This window comes from Galeopterus variegatus, unplaced genomic scaffold, assembly GCF_000696425.1.
Source record: "Galeopterus variegatus unplaced genomic scaffold, G_variegatus-3.0.2 Scaffold4039, whole genome shotgun sequence".
Lineage (NCBI taxonomy): Eukaryota > Metazoa > Chordata > Mammalia > Dermoptera > Cynocephalidae > Galeopterus > Galeopterus variegatus.
The window spans coordinates 44,892-61,210 of record NW_007730150.1 but is presented as its reverse complement, the minus strand read 5'-3'; the positions used below and the strand labels follow the sequence as shown (position 1 = coordinate 61,210).

The 16,319-nt window shown below is 46.7% G+C and overlaps 1 protein-coding gene across 2 annotated transcripts in view; it reads right to left on the bottom strand.

Annotated features, from left to right (window-relative positions):
• Positions 1–1,997: 1,997 nt before the first annotated feature.
• BTBD11 (BTB (POZ) domain containing 11) overlaps positions 1,998–16,319 on the bottom strand; it is a 44,035-nt gene continuing 29,713 nt past the window's right edge. For both annotated transcript variants that reach the window (XM_008586592.1, XM_008586593.1), the window contains 4 exons: positions 15,819–15,900; positions 11,171–11,239; positions 8,943–9,056; positions 1,998–4,151 (listed from right to left, as the gene is read on the bottom strand). In XM_008586592.1, the coding sequence (XP_008584814.1) occupies positions 3,942–4,151; positions 8,943–9,056; positions 11,171–11,239; positions 15,819–15,900 (475 nt within the window). In that variant the 3' untranslated portion in view covers positions 1,998–3,941. The remainder of the gene's footprint in view (positions 4,152–8,942; positions 9,057–11,170; positions 11,240–15,818; positions 15,901–16,319) is intronic.

The following is a 16,319-nucleotide window of genomic DNA, read 5'->3' as shown; positions in this document are numbered from 1 at the left end:
CTATTAACTACCATTAAGCCCAATTTTTCAAAAGAGGGAATGAAAACTACATAGAGTAAGTAACTTTTCTAATGTCTCCAAGCTAGTCAGGGGCTGGATCCAGTTGGAAGGGAAGGTTTTTGGGTCTGTGCTGGAGTCTGGAGCTCAGCAATCAGTGCTGCACAGAATTTGCTCAATAAATGTCTCTCTGAATGGAACTCTCAAGTTGAGAAACCCGGGAAACTGACTGAGCCTTGGAAGGCATCTCAGAGATAGCATTAGAAGTAGCAGGATGTGAATACTCTGCAACCATTCATCTGTGACTCTAGGAGTCAAGTGCAAGGTGGGGCAGGGGTAGAGGGAGGTGAGCACTGAATTCTGAAGACAGAGAACCTAAGATAGGTGAAACAGGAGATTTTCTCAGAGAACCTTCATCCACCCAGCCCGCGGTTGGTAAAACACTCTGTGATGAAAGTCTTGATCAGACAATATCCAGTTGGAGAAATGCTTTTTGCCTGGGGCTTTGCAGGAAAAAAAACACTGGGAGATCCCAAAGCAGAATCACAGAACACAGTACAAAAACTGTCCCAGAAGCCCAGGGGTGGAGAAGCTCTCCGAGGTCCCTCTCCAACCCCATCCTGATGTGGGACTGCACTTTCTTCCGGTTTCTGCTTGGGCTCCTCAGTGATGGGAGCACACACCCTGATCTCCATTTTGGGTGGAGGATTGTCGTTCTTTTGAGTAGAAGGGATGGCATTCACATATGGTATATATGAGAACGTGGGGGTGGACACAGAAGCTGAATCAGGGGGAATGGCACCTCATATTTGCCAAGACCCTTTCAGTTGACTACATTTATATCATTCATTGATTGATCTTAGGCTTTCATTATGATTATGATGCTACTACAGAGAGAGAGCAGCACAGGTTAAGAAGGTATATGGACTGGGGGTGGACACAAGCTGAGTCAGGGTCTTCATGTTTATTGGGTGGCTGCCTGTACACACCTCTTCTGGTGTCCCATTGTAAATGCAAGGGCGGAGGAGAGCTTGTGGCAGGCAGGTAGGTTTCCTTCCCCCTTTCCCCACCCCCTCAGATGCTAAGGGGACCTTGTACAGGCTCTGCTGAGGCCTGAATGACAAAGCCACCTGTCATCCAAGCAAAAGGCCAGCGCAGTAGCATACACTTCATCTTTCTAAAAGAAATAAATCAAATGGCTCACTCGCCCTGAGGCTACACAGAGGGTGATGCACAGTCAACAGTAAATTGACCTTCTGTTCTCCTGGCCTGACTCAGAATTCTGGCCCCTGGCACTTGGTTGCTTTGGCTGCTTCTTAAAGAAGAAGCAGACCCGGATTGCTAAGCTGGGGTGAGCAGTCTTGCTTGGGAAGTGGGTGATGTTAGCTCTTTACCGGGCCTCGCTGGCCCAGGTCTCCTGGCACTGACTTCTCCTAGGCCTTTATGGATCAGCCAGGGGTATTCACCTCCACACAGGCCTGGGGTGGGCCCAGGCTGGTCAGGAGTCAGAGCAGACCAATTGGGGACTCAGTATGACCTTGGTGATGATGACGCCCAAGAAGAGAGCTGCCTGTGCCTGCATGAAGTCCCCGTCCCAGAATGCTGGCACCATCCACTAGCATTAACTCATGCTGGCCTGGGTGGGGCACACCATGTGAGACAATTTGTCTTTCTCCATCCTCCCAGCCCCACAAAGCGTCATTAAGGCACACGAGTGACAGCCAGAACTCCGTCCTGTGCAGGCGAGTTACAGCAGTAGGCAACAGGTACCATGTCAGCAGCCCAAGTGGCAGCACCTGCAGTTCCTCTGCCTGATGGGAAGGAAATCCGAGGGCACCACCCAGGAGTGTATGCAGACCCTGGGAACTAGAGCTTGGTCAGCCCCTGCCCACCGCCAGCAACAGGGGTACCCATCTTTTCTCTAGTGTCCTCATTTCCCTTGACTTTTTCTGCGGAGCCACATTTTCCGATCTTTTAACTGAGTGAAGTTCTCACGCGGCTTGGGAAAATCATTTCTTTAATGACAGAGAAAGCACACCAAACTATAACAGAAGCCCCGTCGGGAGTTGCCGCTGTACAAATCAATGCCTGCAGGCCCTGAACTAGCATTAGACATTCACAGGGAAGCCAGCTTTAACGAAAGATCCAAGCAGCATCTCTGAGGACACAGAGGAGGAGGAGGAGGCAGCCCCGACACACGTGCCATGTGTATCTGTTACTTGGACTCCTCCACAGGAAGGTTTTTTTTTTTTTTCCTTCCTAATTTATGGTAGGGATTCGGGGAGGTTTGCAAAGGACCACGTGGAAGAGAGGCCTGTGTATCAGCATCACAGAAGAGCCAATATGGTAGACAGACGTGGCCTGGGTGCTCCACGGGCCACACCCACAGAATAGAACTTGACATCAGTCCTCTGAACAATGGCTCAGGGAGCAAGGACCACAGAAGAACAGCAAGACCTTTAGAATCTAGGGTCTGGCACGACTTCCCAAAGGCATGCTAGGAAATAGGTTTATCAACAAAACTTCGCCATCCTAGAGGGTAAAATTCATTCTCCTAGTTTTTACTACATGTATCTAGGTTTCAAATTAAAGGACGAGATAAAAGGCTGCAACTGAAAAATTATTTGGAGTACTGTGGCACTTCACCAATCTCTTTTGCTTTTAGCATATGGCAGAGCAAATAGAACCTTGTTGATATAAACTTTCATTATAGATAACCTTATACTGTACACTCTCCAAATACAGAAAGAATCCATCCTATCATACATGTTTTATCTTTAAAAATAATCTAACATAGTCATATTCTCTGGCTAGTAACAAACTATTAACATCTTCTGAGAATACAGAGAAAACTCTGGGATTAATAGTAAATTCTCGGACGTGCTCCCCCCACCCCCTATTCAGCATCATCTATGAATACATTTCTGCAAAAGCATCCTAGAATCATTCATAATTAGGAATTGAAATGGTTATGTTAGTTTCACCAAATGGACTTCTAGCAAGAAGTAATGAACATTTTTACCTTGGCAAAAATGAAGCACAAACGTAACATTTCACAGGTTTGGGCCCATGCAAATGCGTGTTTTGTTATGTGGGGGTGTGTTTCTCTCACCCCGAAACCACGATTAGCATGCAGGTTGTTTTCAACTATTGAAATAGTGATAATTTTTGGCAGTGCACCTCTTTTGTGTAACCATGATCACTAAGGCAAGATTATTTCACCTTGTATAGATTATCAGCAATATCTTATCAGATGCATGTTTACACAGTGTGGACCTGTGACTTACTGTTTAAAAAAAAACAAACAGAAAAAAACCCCTCAAAACACAGATCCCTAAACACAATTCAGTTGAAAATGAACTGTTAAGCTTTTAGAAATATATTTTAAACTACAAGACTGCCCTTTTTTTTTTTTATGAACATTTTAAAAAGTTCCCACCCCTAAAAATTTGCCAAATTATTTCCTCATTATGGGTAACAGCCTCACCAATTTGCTACGGTGGCTGCTTGCTGTACTGCAGCTACCAAGGTCCTTAATGTGTAATACAATGCTTTTCAGGGTTGGTACGTTTGAGTTCTCCAGCTGTCAACCTGGAACCCCAACAACCTTTAGATCTTGATCGATCCATTGGACAGTGGTCCCAGCAGTGGGTGTTCAAGGGCCCCAGGGGTGCTCTTGGTTAAGGTTAGCTTGGCTGCCCTATGTTGACCTCCAGGCTCTGGACTCAGCTGTGATCTGATCTGCAGACCAGTGGAATGTCTTTTGTTTCTCAACAGGAACACATGGGAGCTGAATTTGCTTATTCAATAGAAGCTGAGGCAGTAGAGCAGCTCCTTGTCCCAGCCAAAAACAGACTCCAGGTGGAATTTGTATGTGTTTGTGTAAAGCTAATGCAGCAGGAGAACTGGAAAGTTCCCAGGAAGCATTTGCTGCACTGGAGGTTTCATACAACAGAACCTTTGGAAGATGACAAGTGGATAGACTGAATCCTGATGGCCAACGTCCTCTGTAAGTCCTGGAGCACATCCTGGCCCGTCCCTTCACCATTTTTGTCATATAGCAGCTGCTTGAAAGCTTCGTTTTCGATGAGGACCATCATGTTTTTGAGAAAGTAGCCTTCACAATATGCTGAGAGCTCTGTGACTCCAAGAAACTGTGGAGTGGAGAGGAAGCAGGAGATGTTATGCTTCTGGAAGGCCTTTAGATATAATAATGGCAAACACCCTTTGCTATATCCATACCCTTGGGGTGTGACTTTGCAGCTCCTCCCAGCAAAGGGCCAGAGTCCATTCCTCCACTCCAGGACCTTGTGCAAGTCAAATCACTTCTCTGGGTCTCAGTTTCCCCAGCTACAAAATGAAGGGGGTGAACTAGAGAGGTACCATGCTCTGCTGTGCCGTTTACGACATGGACATACGTGGTCATTCTGTGGTCTCCAAGAGGCTTATAAAGCTTGATGAAGTTTATCAGTGAGCAGGCTTGTTACCACACAAATGTTCACATACATGCACAGAATCCTGGAGCTGGGAGAGATCTTAGGAATAATTTCATTCTTTCAACATGAACCCTGCTCTTATAGTCAGAGTACAAGGCTTCATTGTACAGGTGGGGAAACCAAGGCTCAGAGTTGCCTATCTCTGATTCTGTGGACACAGTGCTCCCCCAGCTCCCTTGGCACTTGCTTTGTAGATGTTTGTCACTTAGCACAAGGTAGTGTAAGTGGAGAATAACAAGCATATAGTATTTGATAATATTTATTGAATGATGACTCCATACCAGCCAATTGCCTATCTCCACATAACTAATTACTGACAGAACTGAGATTGGAGCTCTCATCTCCTAGACCAGTGTTTGGCAAACTACAGACCTGTGGGACAAATGTGGCCCACCATCTGTTTTGTAAATAAAGTTTTATTGGAAAACAGCCACACCATTTATTTGCAAATTGTCTATGTCTGCTTTTGCACTATAATGGCAAAGTTGAGCAGGTACCAAAGCAACTATATGGTCTGCAAAGTTGGAAATGTTTATCTGGTCCTTTCCAGAACATGTTTGCTAACTTGTCCTAGACTATAGTTTTTTCAAGTGCAGAGACCGTGTCTTACTAATTTCTCATTATATTCTGATGAATACAGTTCCTGGTAAATAGTGGGAGCTCAAGAAACACTAATGAATGAGTTCCCTAGTTTCCAAACCTGTGTTCTTTCCATCATGGTGCACTGTTGAGCTTACTACATTAGCTGAGATTCAATTTGATGAGCTAGCTTGTTCTTTTTCTCAAATTGAGAGCTATCAGAAGCTCTAGGGCCTCTTTTTCATGACTAGTTCGGGACAGCTTTGCTAGGGAAAAAGATGGCTAAGCTGTGCATTTATGGGATGGGCTTCTCATCTGTGTAATCTTCCACAGCTGTCTCAAACAGCTAGCTGTAGTATAGAGGTAATGTTGCCGAGGTCCTTGTTGACATTTAGAATATGGCTGTTAGTGTCTAAATGCCTGTGTTTCCTGGGGTTCCAAAGCAAGTGTTAGTTTCTTTTCCACTCTTTTAGTAAACTAGCCTAAATTTGCAGCACAATCTGCCAGTAACAGAATCCACATGGCATGTGATCATTATTGGGGGCTGCAGCATCTGTAGCACAGGGAAAGTGGTGCATAGAAAGGGCAGCAGTTGCTGGCATTGCTGGGCCCTCCACGCAAATGTTGTGAAGGGCAGATATTTGTGTTGGAAACTATTGTGGACTGAATTGTGTCCCCCCAAAGTTTAATGTGTTGGAGGCTTGGTCTCTACTGTGAAAGCGTTAAGAGGGTGGGAAATCCTACTATGGTAATTGAAGGGTGCGGACTTGAAGAGGTGATTAGATCATGAGGAGCAAGCCCTAATGAATGGATTAATAATAGTGGTCATGAGGTTCTGAGGGCTCTTTAAAAGGAGAGCACATGACAATCTCTCTCTCTGCTCTGCCAGTCTCCCCATGTGAGACCAGGTGTCACCAAAGTCACCAAAGAAGGTCCTCACCGTCAGTGTTTCCTGCACTTTGGACTTACCAGTCTCAGAAACTGTAAGCAATAAATTTTATTTTCTTACACAGTACTGGGTATTGTGTTATAAGCAACAGAAACACTCTAGAATGTGGCCAAGAAGGCCAAGGCGGAGGCTGGTGCCTGTAAAAGCCAAAGTCCAAGCTGCAGAGCGACATAAGTGGAAGAGACAACTGAGATCAAGGGTTTGGATCCCTGTACCGGCCAGCTGCCAGAAATAAACAAAGAAATCAGTCACAGAATAATAGGATTGATTGGCTTAACATTAAAAAAAAAGTGTGGGAGGCTGTCCTGTTGCTCACTTGGTAGAGCGTGGGGCTAGTAACACCAACGTCACTCCCCTCGCTGGCCAGCCACCAAGAAAGAAAGGAAATGATAGAGATGGTTTCTCTGCCACAGGTGTGGTGTTCTGCGCCAGTATTTCCAGCCTGGGTTCACGTTGCCTCGGGCTGCGTTATTAAGTAAGGAGAGGAGCTACAGCAGCTGCCTGCCAAGGAGTTTGAAGAGATTAAAATGGGATCATGGAACACAGGCCTCCCTGCTACGATGACAGGCCACAGAAGAGCCACTTGTGGGTGTCAGGTTCATGGGGCAATTTGAGTGACCATGGCCAGGGGACCACGAAAGTGGTCAGGCTCTCTTCCTGGGTAGGGAAGGGGTCTCTCTGGATTCTCTTATGCAAAGTAATCAGTTTAATATTAAAAAACAAAAAACAGAAAGAAAAAAAACAAAACAAAACACTGGTGTCCTGAGAAACCACATTTTGATATAATCCTCAATTCACCGTGTGTGTACAAAGTAGACTAAGTGTGCTTTTTGATTTACTAATGGCTAATCAGAAAACCTTTCTCGAATATCACGGATTATTAAAAATATTTCAAATATTTATTAGGCCAGACAGTTAACACAGGGTTAAGAACCTGTGCTTTGGAGTGAGACAAGTCTGTGTTCAAATCTCAGTACTACACTTCTGGGTACACACCCAAAAGAAGTGAAAGCAGGGACTTGAACAGATATCTGCACACCTAGGTTCACAGCAGCCTTATTTACAGTAACCAAAAGGTGGAAGCGACCCAAGTGTCCATCAACCAATGAATGGATAAGCAAAATGTGGTGTATAATACAATGGAATATTACTCAGCCTTAGAAAGGAAGGAAATCTGATACATGCTACTACATGGATGTCTTGAAAACATTATGCTAAGTGAAATAGGCCAGACACAAAAGGGCAAATATTGTATGATTCCACTTATACAGGGTACCTAGAGTAGTCAAATTCACAGAGACAGAAAGAAGGGTGGTTGCCAGGGGAATGGGGAGTTAGTGTTTAGTGGGGATGGCGTTTCAGTTTGGGAAGGTGAAAAAATTCTGGAGATGGATGGTAGTGATGACTGAACAACAGTGTGAAGGTACTTAATGCCACTGAACTGTACACTTAAAAATGGTTAAAGTATAAGTTCTATGTATGCATATTTTACTATAATAAAAAAATTTCAGTACTAGCTGTGTGACCTTAAGGTAGTTACTTTACCTCTCTGTGCCTCAGTCTCCTTATGACACGGGACTAATGATAGCATTTACCTAAAAGGGTGGCAGTGGGGATTAAAAAAGATGAAGCAACAAGGCCCTTAGCACAGGTGCCTGCATGATAAAAGGGATCATTGAATATTGGCTTAAAACAAGCAAACAACATCGCAAACGTAATCTGATTTTTCACGAGCAAGGAGATCATTATTCACATCAGTTCTCACTCATAGCTGTAGATATGGGAGATGTGGGTACTGAGCTCCAGTTATAGAAAGGAAGAAAATTTTGCTATAAACTAATACCTCATTTTAACAGGTTTCATCATTTCTTCCCAGCAGTCATTAATCTCCCTGTGCTCAGCACATGAAATAAAATGAAGGGGCACCTGGACAAATTATTTTACTTCCCCTGGGCCCAGTCTCCCTACTTGTGAAATGAATGGGATGAAATCAGTGGTTTCTGAAATCCGGCATGAAGATTGGCCTTAAGGCTGATGTCACCCTGGGAGCTTGTTAAAAATACAGATTCCTGGGACTCTGCAGGGATAGTACTGTGGTCATCGGGGGTAGGAGGACTAAAGAGACATTTAGAAAGCACCCCAGGTGATTTTGATCATGAGCCAGGTGCTGAGTCTGCCTGACTAGGTGGACTCCAAGGTCCCCTCCAGTGCTGACAACCTGTTCTCAACCTCGGCCACATCTGAGAATCATCTGGGAAGCTTTGAAAATGCCTTTTCCGAGGCTCTACCCCCAGAAGTTAATTTAATTGGTCTGTGATAGGTCCCAGGCATTGGGACTGGAAGAGAGTGCCCAGCTGACCGTAATGTGAGAACAATTCTAGAACAGTGGTTCTCACCCTTGGGCAGATAAACTGGGGGCTTGCGAAGCCACAGATGTCTGGGCCCCACCCCACAGTTTCTGATTCAGTAGGTCTGGAGTGGGGCTCAAAAATGTACTCTTCTGACAAGCTTCCTGATGCTGCTGGCTTGGAGACCACACTTCTAGAACCACTGTTGTAGAACCTCGCTACTCAAAGTGTCACTCAGACCAGCAGCAGAGACATCACATGGGAGCTTGTTAGAAAAGCAGGGCCCAGCCCAGGCCTGTGGAGCCTGCCATGTGCAGACTCATATGTGCAGGAGAGTTTCAGAAGCACTGTCTGAGAACAATTCTGCTTTTGAAACTTCTGGGTTCCCACTTTCCTTATCTTCTAGAGAGGAGGGATTAGGAGAAGAAAGGCAAGAAATCCAGTGGCTCAGCCCTGAGCGAGCAGGCTCAGCATCCACTCTGCCCCGATCCAGAGTGTTTGCAAAGGAAAAGCCTCCCCCCAGCCCCCTAGCACCCCATGTGTAGACGGGGCAGTGAGAATGGCGTTGATTACCTTGGCATGGTTGTAAATATCCACACAGTTGTCAGTATTGATGCTTTTTGCACAGATAATCTCACAGTGTCGCTGCAAAGCCTCCAGCTGGAAAAACTTAGCAGCAGAGAGAAGCTAAAAACATAAGAAGAGCCTGTTAGAGGTTGGGAGGCAGAAGGAAAGGGTGTAACAGTGAGGATGTACATGGTGAGAAAAATCCTCTTCCACAGGGCTGTCACAGACGAGGGAACGGGAGATACAACACCAGGGTCACACTAGAGGAACAAGACTGTGATTGTACTCCATTGTGGGGTGAGATGGCAGAGGGGAAGGAGTGGGGCATAGTGAACCAAATTCACACCTATGATAGCAGGAGGTCCAACCAAAATGCCAGAAATTGTCATGTCCCCAAATAAGGGTGAGCAGAATTACTTAGCAAGTTGTCCAGGTCTCCACTCAAATGTCACCTCCTCAGAGGAGCCTCCCAGACCACCCCACCTCAGGTGGCCTCCCTCCATCCCCACCTGTCCCCTTCGCCCTGTCTTTTCCTTATACCACTTCCCACTCTGGACGTGACACCATGTCTCCCTCCCTCACCAGTGGCCAGGAGGACAGGATCTTTGCTATATCCTGGCCCTGAGCACGGTGCCAGCATGGGAAGATGCTCAACAGATGTGTGCTGAGAGAATGACAGGTTTTGGTGAAGGGAAGAAAGAACTAAAAGCACAGTTCAAAGGTTGGCCTTTGGGGAAAAGGACCGAGGGAGGGCAGGGTGGGGCTGGGCCTGGGGCAGGTGCTTTTTATTCCAAGACCTTCTGTGTGATTTACATCACTTAAATATATAGTCATTGTTTTGATTTTAAAATCATTTAAAAAAAATGTTTTCAAAAGAGCCTCTGCCTTCAGACAGTGACCATCAGGAGAGTGGTCCAGACAGGACAGTAACTCTGTGTGTGTGTGTGTGTGTGTGTGTGTGTGTGTGTTGGGGGGTTGGGGGAAGATGACCACGGAAGGTTTCACAGAGTAAGAAAATGATAAATGGGCCATGCAGTGAACACAAAGCCCTAATGGTACTCACTGTGTGCCAGGCACTGTTCTAAGCACCTTATAAAAACTTTTTAAATCCTCTTGAAAACCCAGTGAGGCAGATATGGTTATCCCTATTTTACAGGTGAGAAAACTGAGGATCAGAGAGGATCAGAGATAACTTGTTCAAGATCACACAGCTCAGAAGTGGCAGAGCCTGGATTTAAACCCGGTCTGGTCCAGAGTCCATGCTTTAACCGCTGTGTGGGGTCTCTTGAACAACTGATAGTGTTCTGACATCTCTCATTAGCCAGGCACCCTGGACTTTAGACATCAACAGGATCTCGGCTCTTTTGAAACTGAGGGTTATCAGAGTGATTTTTGTTTCTGGTTCAAAACTCCCAGCTTTGATTACGAAAGCTGTCAAGAGTTCCACTTCTGGGAAGGAACAGGGGGAAATCTTGGCCTTGGACAGAAGGCAGCAGAAACAAGTTTCTGGACAAGGAAGGCTAGAGCAGGTTGAATTATGAGAGGGGACAAGGGACAGAAGGACGGTCAAGGAGGCAGGTGTGCAGGAGTGTGCTGTGTGAGTAAGGGACAGTCAACCCAAGTAAAGCCGAGGAGAGATCTGTAATCCACTCTTGGCTTCTGCAGCTTGGGAAAATGGACAACGTTGTGATTTAAGGAATATTTATAGGGGATATACTTTTATAAATGACAGGGGAGAAAGCAGCAGCCAGCTAGGATACTTCCTGATGACGATATGAGAGCCCCAGCTGTGCCCAGAGCTAGTGCTAGCCTCGGACATTTTAGTAAATTTCCTTCATCTCCTCCCTGCCAGCCAGTTAAAATGGGGTTTCACTCAGTGGCTCCAGAGAGGGTTTGGGCTAGCAAACTCTAGTGCTAGCCTCGGACATTTTAGTAAATTTCCTTCATCTCCTCCCTGCCAGCCAGTTAAAGTGGGGTTTCACTCAGTGGCTCCAGAGAGGGTTTGGGCTAGCAAACGAGCACCCCCAGCCTTCCAGCGAAGGGCTGTGATAAGAAGCCCTTCCTGTTTGGAAGGACTAAGACAGGAAGGAACAAGAGCCCAAAGCCTTCACCAGATGAAAATCCAACACAGGTCCCTCCAGACACTGCTGATGCATGCCAGTGACCTGAGTACACGGAGGTGCCACTTGCCCAAGGGCAGCCAAGACAGGCCGACGACACGATGGACTCCTTACCTCCATAATCTCGTTGTTTTTGATGAGAAGGGACTCTGGGCCACCACAGTAGAGATACTGCATGACCAGCTGGAAGACAGGACACAGTGAGCAAAGTGTCAATCGTGCACAGTCATGTCACCTTAAAGCCATCCAGCCAACGTCTTTTTTTTGAGGGGGCAGTGGCTGGCCGATACAAGGATCTGAACCCTTGCCCTTGACACCGTGCTCTCACCAACTGAGCTAACTGGCCAGTACAATCCAGGCTAGTTCTTGAGGCCTCTAGAACATCTGTTCCAAATGGGCACTCATTTCTATGTGACCTCTGCCAATGACCGATAGCCAACTACCTTAGGGGAGAAGTTCCACTTTAAAGAGTTGTATCAGTTGGATAGTTTTTCTTGATAGCACACTGAAATTTGTCTCCCTGTGGTTTCCAGCCCCTGGTTCCATGCCCACCCCCAGGACCAAATCAGACAGTCCTAGACTCTGCTCCTCATGACATTTCCCCATCTATGGATGACAATCATGGGTTGCCTTCCCACCTCAGTCATGCTGCCCAGAACTGCTGCACATGTGGCATGGCTTAAAGAGCCTGCCCCAGTGGGCCATTCCCTTGGGAATATGGCCAAGTTTGACTTGAAACCTCTTGTTGAAGTCCTAGATAATGACTCTGGGATACCATGGGACCACCTGTTCCTAATTACAACTTGACAAGATCCCAGATGAAGCCATCACGGGCCCAGGGTTTCTGTGTTTTCTGTGTTCCATATATTTTATGGTATGAATAGTGCAAGCCAGGCTGTTCTTTGTTCATGTGGCTCACAATGCCCGAATGGTGTGCAATGTTCCAGAGCTGTTCAACTGGTGTCCCTTCAATGGAATGAGGCCCACGGATGCATCTGAATCTGCTGTCACCTCCCACAACAACTGAGTGTTAGTTTTTAGGTGGTGCATACTCTCTCCATTTTGCCCCAGTCTCCTCTGCTCCCTATTGTCCTCTATCTGCCTGCCTGACAAGCTGGCTTTACCTCCCTGGCTCTAAGGCAGCTGTTGGCACAACCTGTAAACTGTTTACACCCCTTTTTGGGTACTTATAGAATGACAATATTGGACTGGGCCACCCTCTATGTCCCTTCAGGCTGGGACAGTGTGACCAATATAGGATAGCGATTAAGAGCAAGGACCCTAGAGTTGGGCTGCCTCTGTTTCTGGTCTGGCTCTGCCACTTAAAAGCTGGATGACCTGAATTAAGTGAGGCTCTGTGTGTTTCAGTTTCATCATCTGTAAAGTGGGGATAACATTACCTACCTCCCGGGGGTGTGATGAGGATTAGACAAGTTATTAACACATGTAACAGGCCTAGCAGGAGCCTGACATGCGGCAAGCCCTCAGTAAATGTCAGCTTCTTACTTTTCTCTGCAGTTGAAAAATCTTTTTCCACGTGCTTCTGTCACATGTTGACACGTTCTCAACAGGCCATTTGAGACCCTTTGCCACTGGTCTCAATCTACTGTGTATGTGTGTGTATTTAGTGTATATATATATATATACACACACACACACACACACACACACACATTTTTTTTTCCTTTTTGTCTTTTTTCGTGACCGGTAACGGGATCGCAACCCTTGGTGTCGCACCTGCACCGCGCTCAGCCAGTGAGCGGACCGGTCTCTATATGGGATCCGAACCCTCGCGGGAGCGCCGCCACGCTCCCAAGCGCCGCACTCAACCGAGTACGCCACTGGGCTGGCCCTTTAAAATATATTTTTAAAAAATATTGTTTACAGCTTTGAGATATATTTTACGTAACAAAATGTACCTACCTAAAGTATACAGTGCAGTGGTTTTTAGCATATTCACAATGTTGTGCAAACACTACCACAATCTAGTTTAGAGCATTTTCAGCACCCCTAAAAGAAACTATACCCATTAGCAGTCATTCCTATGTCCCCCTCCCTCCAGCCCCTGACAACCACTATGGCTGTGCCTATTCTGGATGTTTGATATAAATGGAATCATATGACATGTGTGGTTTGGTGTCTGGCTTCTTTTACTTAGCATGATGTTTTCAAGGCTCACTCTGTTGTCACATGTACCAGTGCTTCATTCTTCTTTATTGCTGAACAATATCCATTGCATGTAAATGTCACGTTCCATGCACCCATTCATAAGCTGATGGACATTTGAGTTGTTTCCACTTTTTGGCCATTATGAATATCGCTGCTATGAATTTTCGTGCATCAGTTTCCTTCCTCAGATCTCACCTGCCACTCTGCCTTTCCCTCCTCCTAATCCTGATCATATCCTCTTTTTATGCTCTGACTGCTTCCAACCACTTGCCTTTATCAGAACCTCCCCCAGTGCCATTCTTTTGCCCACGCTGTTCCCTGTGCTTGGACGCTCTCCCTCTCTTCTCTCCCTGTTGAACTCTGCCCCCTCCTTTGGGATCTAGCTCAGTGGTCTCCTCCACTGGGAAGCCTGTTTAGATCTCTTGGCTGTTCCCACGCGGTGTCCGGTCAGGCAGAATGTCACCTGTGATTGCAGTGTCATTTTTCACTAGAGTTTGAGGGCACAGGTTATGTCCTGCCCATGGCTATGTCCCAGTGACTGCCATGTGGCAAACACATGATGTGCAATGTGCACACCTGAAACAGACGCACGAATCCTCCCCTCCCTCTTTTGTGTTTGAGTCTCCCACATACTGACTTTGGGCTTTTGTGACCACCTCCCTGTTGCAGAGATGGTGGTGGCTGAGGCTTTGTGAAATAACACAGCATGGTTTCCCCTCCCCTCTCCCACCCGATGGGTCGGTCATAAGCATCTGAAATACCAAGTCAGCGAATGTTGGGATATTGGCCTTATTAAAATCAATTTATTCCCCTAGCACCTCTCTTCTATAAAGGCCATACCAATAATCATAATAAGAGCCATAATAATAACAACTGCCTCTGTTTACAAAGCACTTCTCTACCATGCTATCTCATTTATTCAAGGTTGGGTCATTCAAATGCTGCTCCTTTGTGGACGGAAATCCTGGGGCTAATGGAATTTAAATTGGGCTGTCCCATGCCACCTTCAGGCTCTGCCTTTTCTGCAAGGGGGTGAAGTGAACCCTTATGAGGCCGAAGGGACTGTTTGTGGAGTTGTTTTTCTTGGCTGCTGCCAACCTGCATGAAGAAGAGATTCAAGCAGCAGCCACAGCTTCACGGAGGCCCCACTTCCAGGTGCAGTCTGAGTTGCATCCAGCTCTTGCCTGCGTGTGATGTTAAACAGATTTGTGGGGAGGAAACCCAAAGCAGTCTCATTTACTGAAATTCTTCTGTCAGCATGGAAGGGAAGTGAACAGGCCCCTGGGAGCCTCCTGCTGGGTCAGATTCAGCCCTCCTTGGCCTATTTCAAGCCATAAATGAGGCTTTACGTCTTTTATGGGGAAGGGGCAGGCACATGGAAAAGTCCCTGGGGCCTGCTGAATCCTCTCTTCCCATTACAGCGACTTGAGGCTAATATGACCAAGAAACCTTCCCCAGTCAAAAGCAATTACAGGCTTCGAGATTCCTCTGAGGCCGTTGTTTCCCATGGAGATCTCTCGTTCAGTGAATCCACTTGGCAAACATTTATTGAGTGCCTACTATGAGCCAAGTTCTTATTACAGGAAGCTCCCCAATTAGTCCCAGGCTTAATGGTGTATGTGCCCCCTCATGAGGACTCAGAGAGCTGGGGGGCACCCATTTTTCAGCATCCAGCTCCTGCTCCAAACTCTAATGGGCCCTATGATTCTTTCCTCAGGGCTGGGTGATTTTAGGGAGGGCCCAAGTGCTCACAGGAGGGAGACAGTTAAAAGAACAAGTCCGGGACTCCACCAAGCCTGGGTGTGAACCTCAGCTCTGCTAGGAGCAGCAGTGGGAACTCAGGCCATGCACTTCACCTCTCTAAGGCCAGGTCTGGACCTGTAAAGGGGGGTTACAGCTGCCTGGCAGGGCAGCTGGAAGGGTCAGATGAGATGAACTTCCCCCAAACAGGAGACATGGTATGGTCATCACCAGATGACAAAGGAGCTTTCTTTTTCTATTTATGTTAGATTCAGACTAATGTTAAAATGACTTTGGATTCCCTAAAAGCCCACCAGTTCCTGACCATGCTGGGCTCACCCACGGTTTCAGGAATTCATACATTCTGTTCTCTTTGCCTGGAATGTTCTTACCCCCTTCCTTGATCCCTAACCTTTCTTTGGCTTGCTGACTCCTCATCAGCCTTGGATATTTGGCTCATCACGCCTCATCCAGGAGGCCTTCCCCAGTTTCCCTGGTCTGAGTTGCACAGCACATTGGTCTATTCCTCTCTCGTGCATCCCACAGTATATTGCAATTGACTAATTGCTCAGATGGCACCTCCTCTAGACTGTGAGTTCCCAAGACAGGGTGTCCTTTATCCTTGTCCTTTTATCCCAGCCCTCAGCACAATGTCAGGCATAGCAGGTGATCAATGAATACTGCAGGGATGAACGGACGGGCGTGGAAGGGGCAGTGGGAGGAGGAGCCAAGAGTGCAGGAGACTAATAACATGTTGCAGGGACTTCTCCAAGTGGCTAATCCACAGGCTGAGGATGGAGGCCTGTGCCCTGCACCTGCCAGCATGGAGTTCCAGACCACCCCAGGGGCTCACCTGAAAGATGGGGTACTTCACATAACCGATCTCTATGCAGGTGCTGTCATTTGTCGGCTTGCTGGAGAGGAGTGCTTTGAATCTGAACAGGGACATAAAAAGGGAGATAAAAAGACACAAACACACACATATATCCGTGGCTTGCAAAACACTCAGCTCGCCTGATGATAGAAATACCTTGTAGCCCCCCCAGCTCTGAAATATAGCAGTGATAGATCCACAGATTTCTTAACATAAGCACCCCGCCCCCCGCATTATACCATAATCTAATTTGAAGTTAAAACTTTAGAGTTAAAAACAGTATTTTGAACTGTTATACTTCACACTGGTGATTAGAAAAGAATAAAATGCCTTTAAAAACTCTGTGAGTCTTTCAGGGCCCAACTGCAAGGCCATCTCCTTCCCTGGACTTGGGGCTATGGCCTCACCCTCCTTGGGAGCCCCCGGAGCTCTCCAACCCCCCCCCCCCCCCCCCCCTTGGCCCCCCGGGGGGGGGGGCCC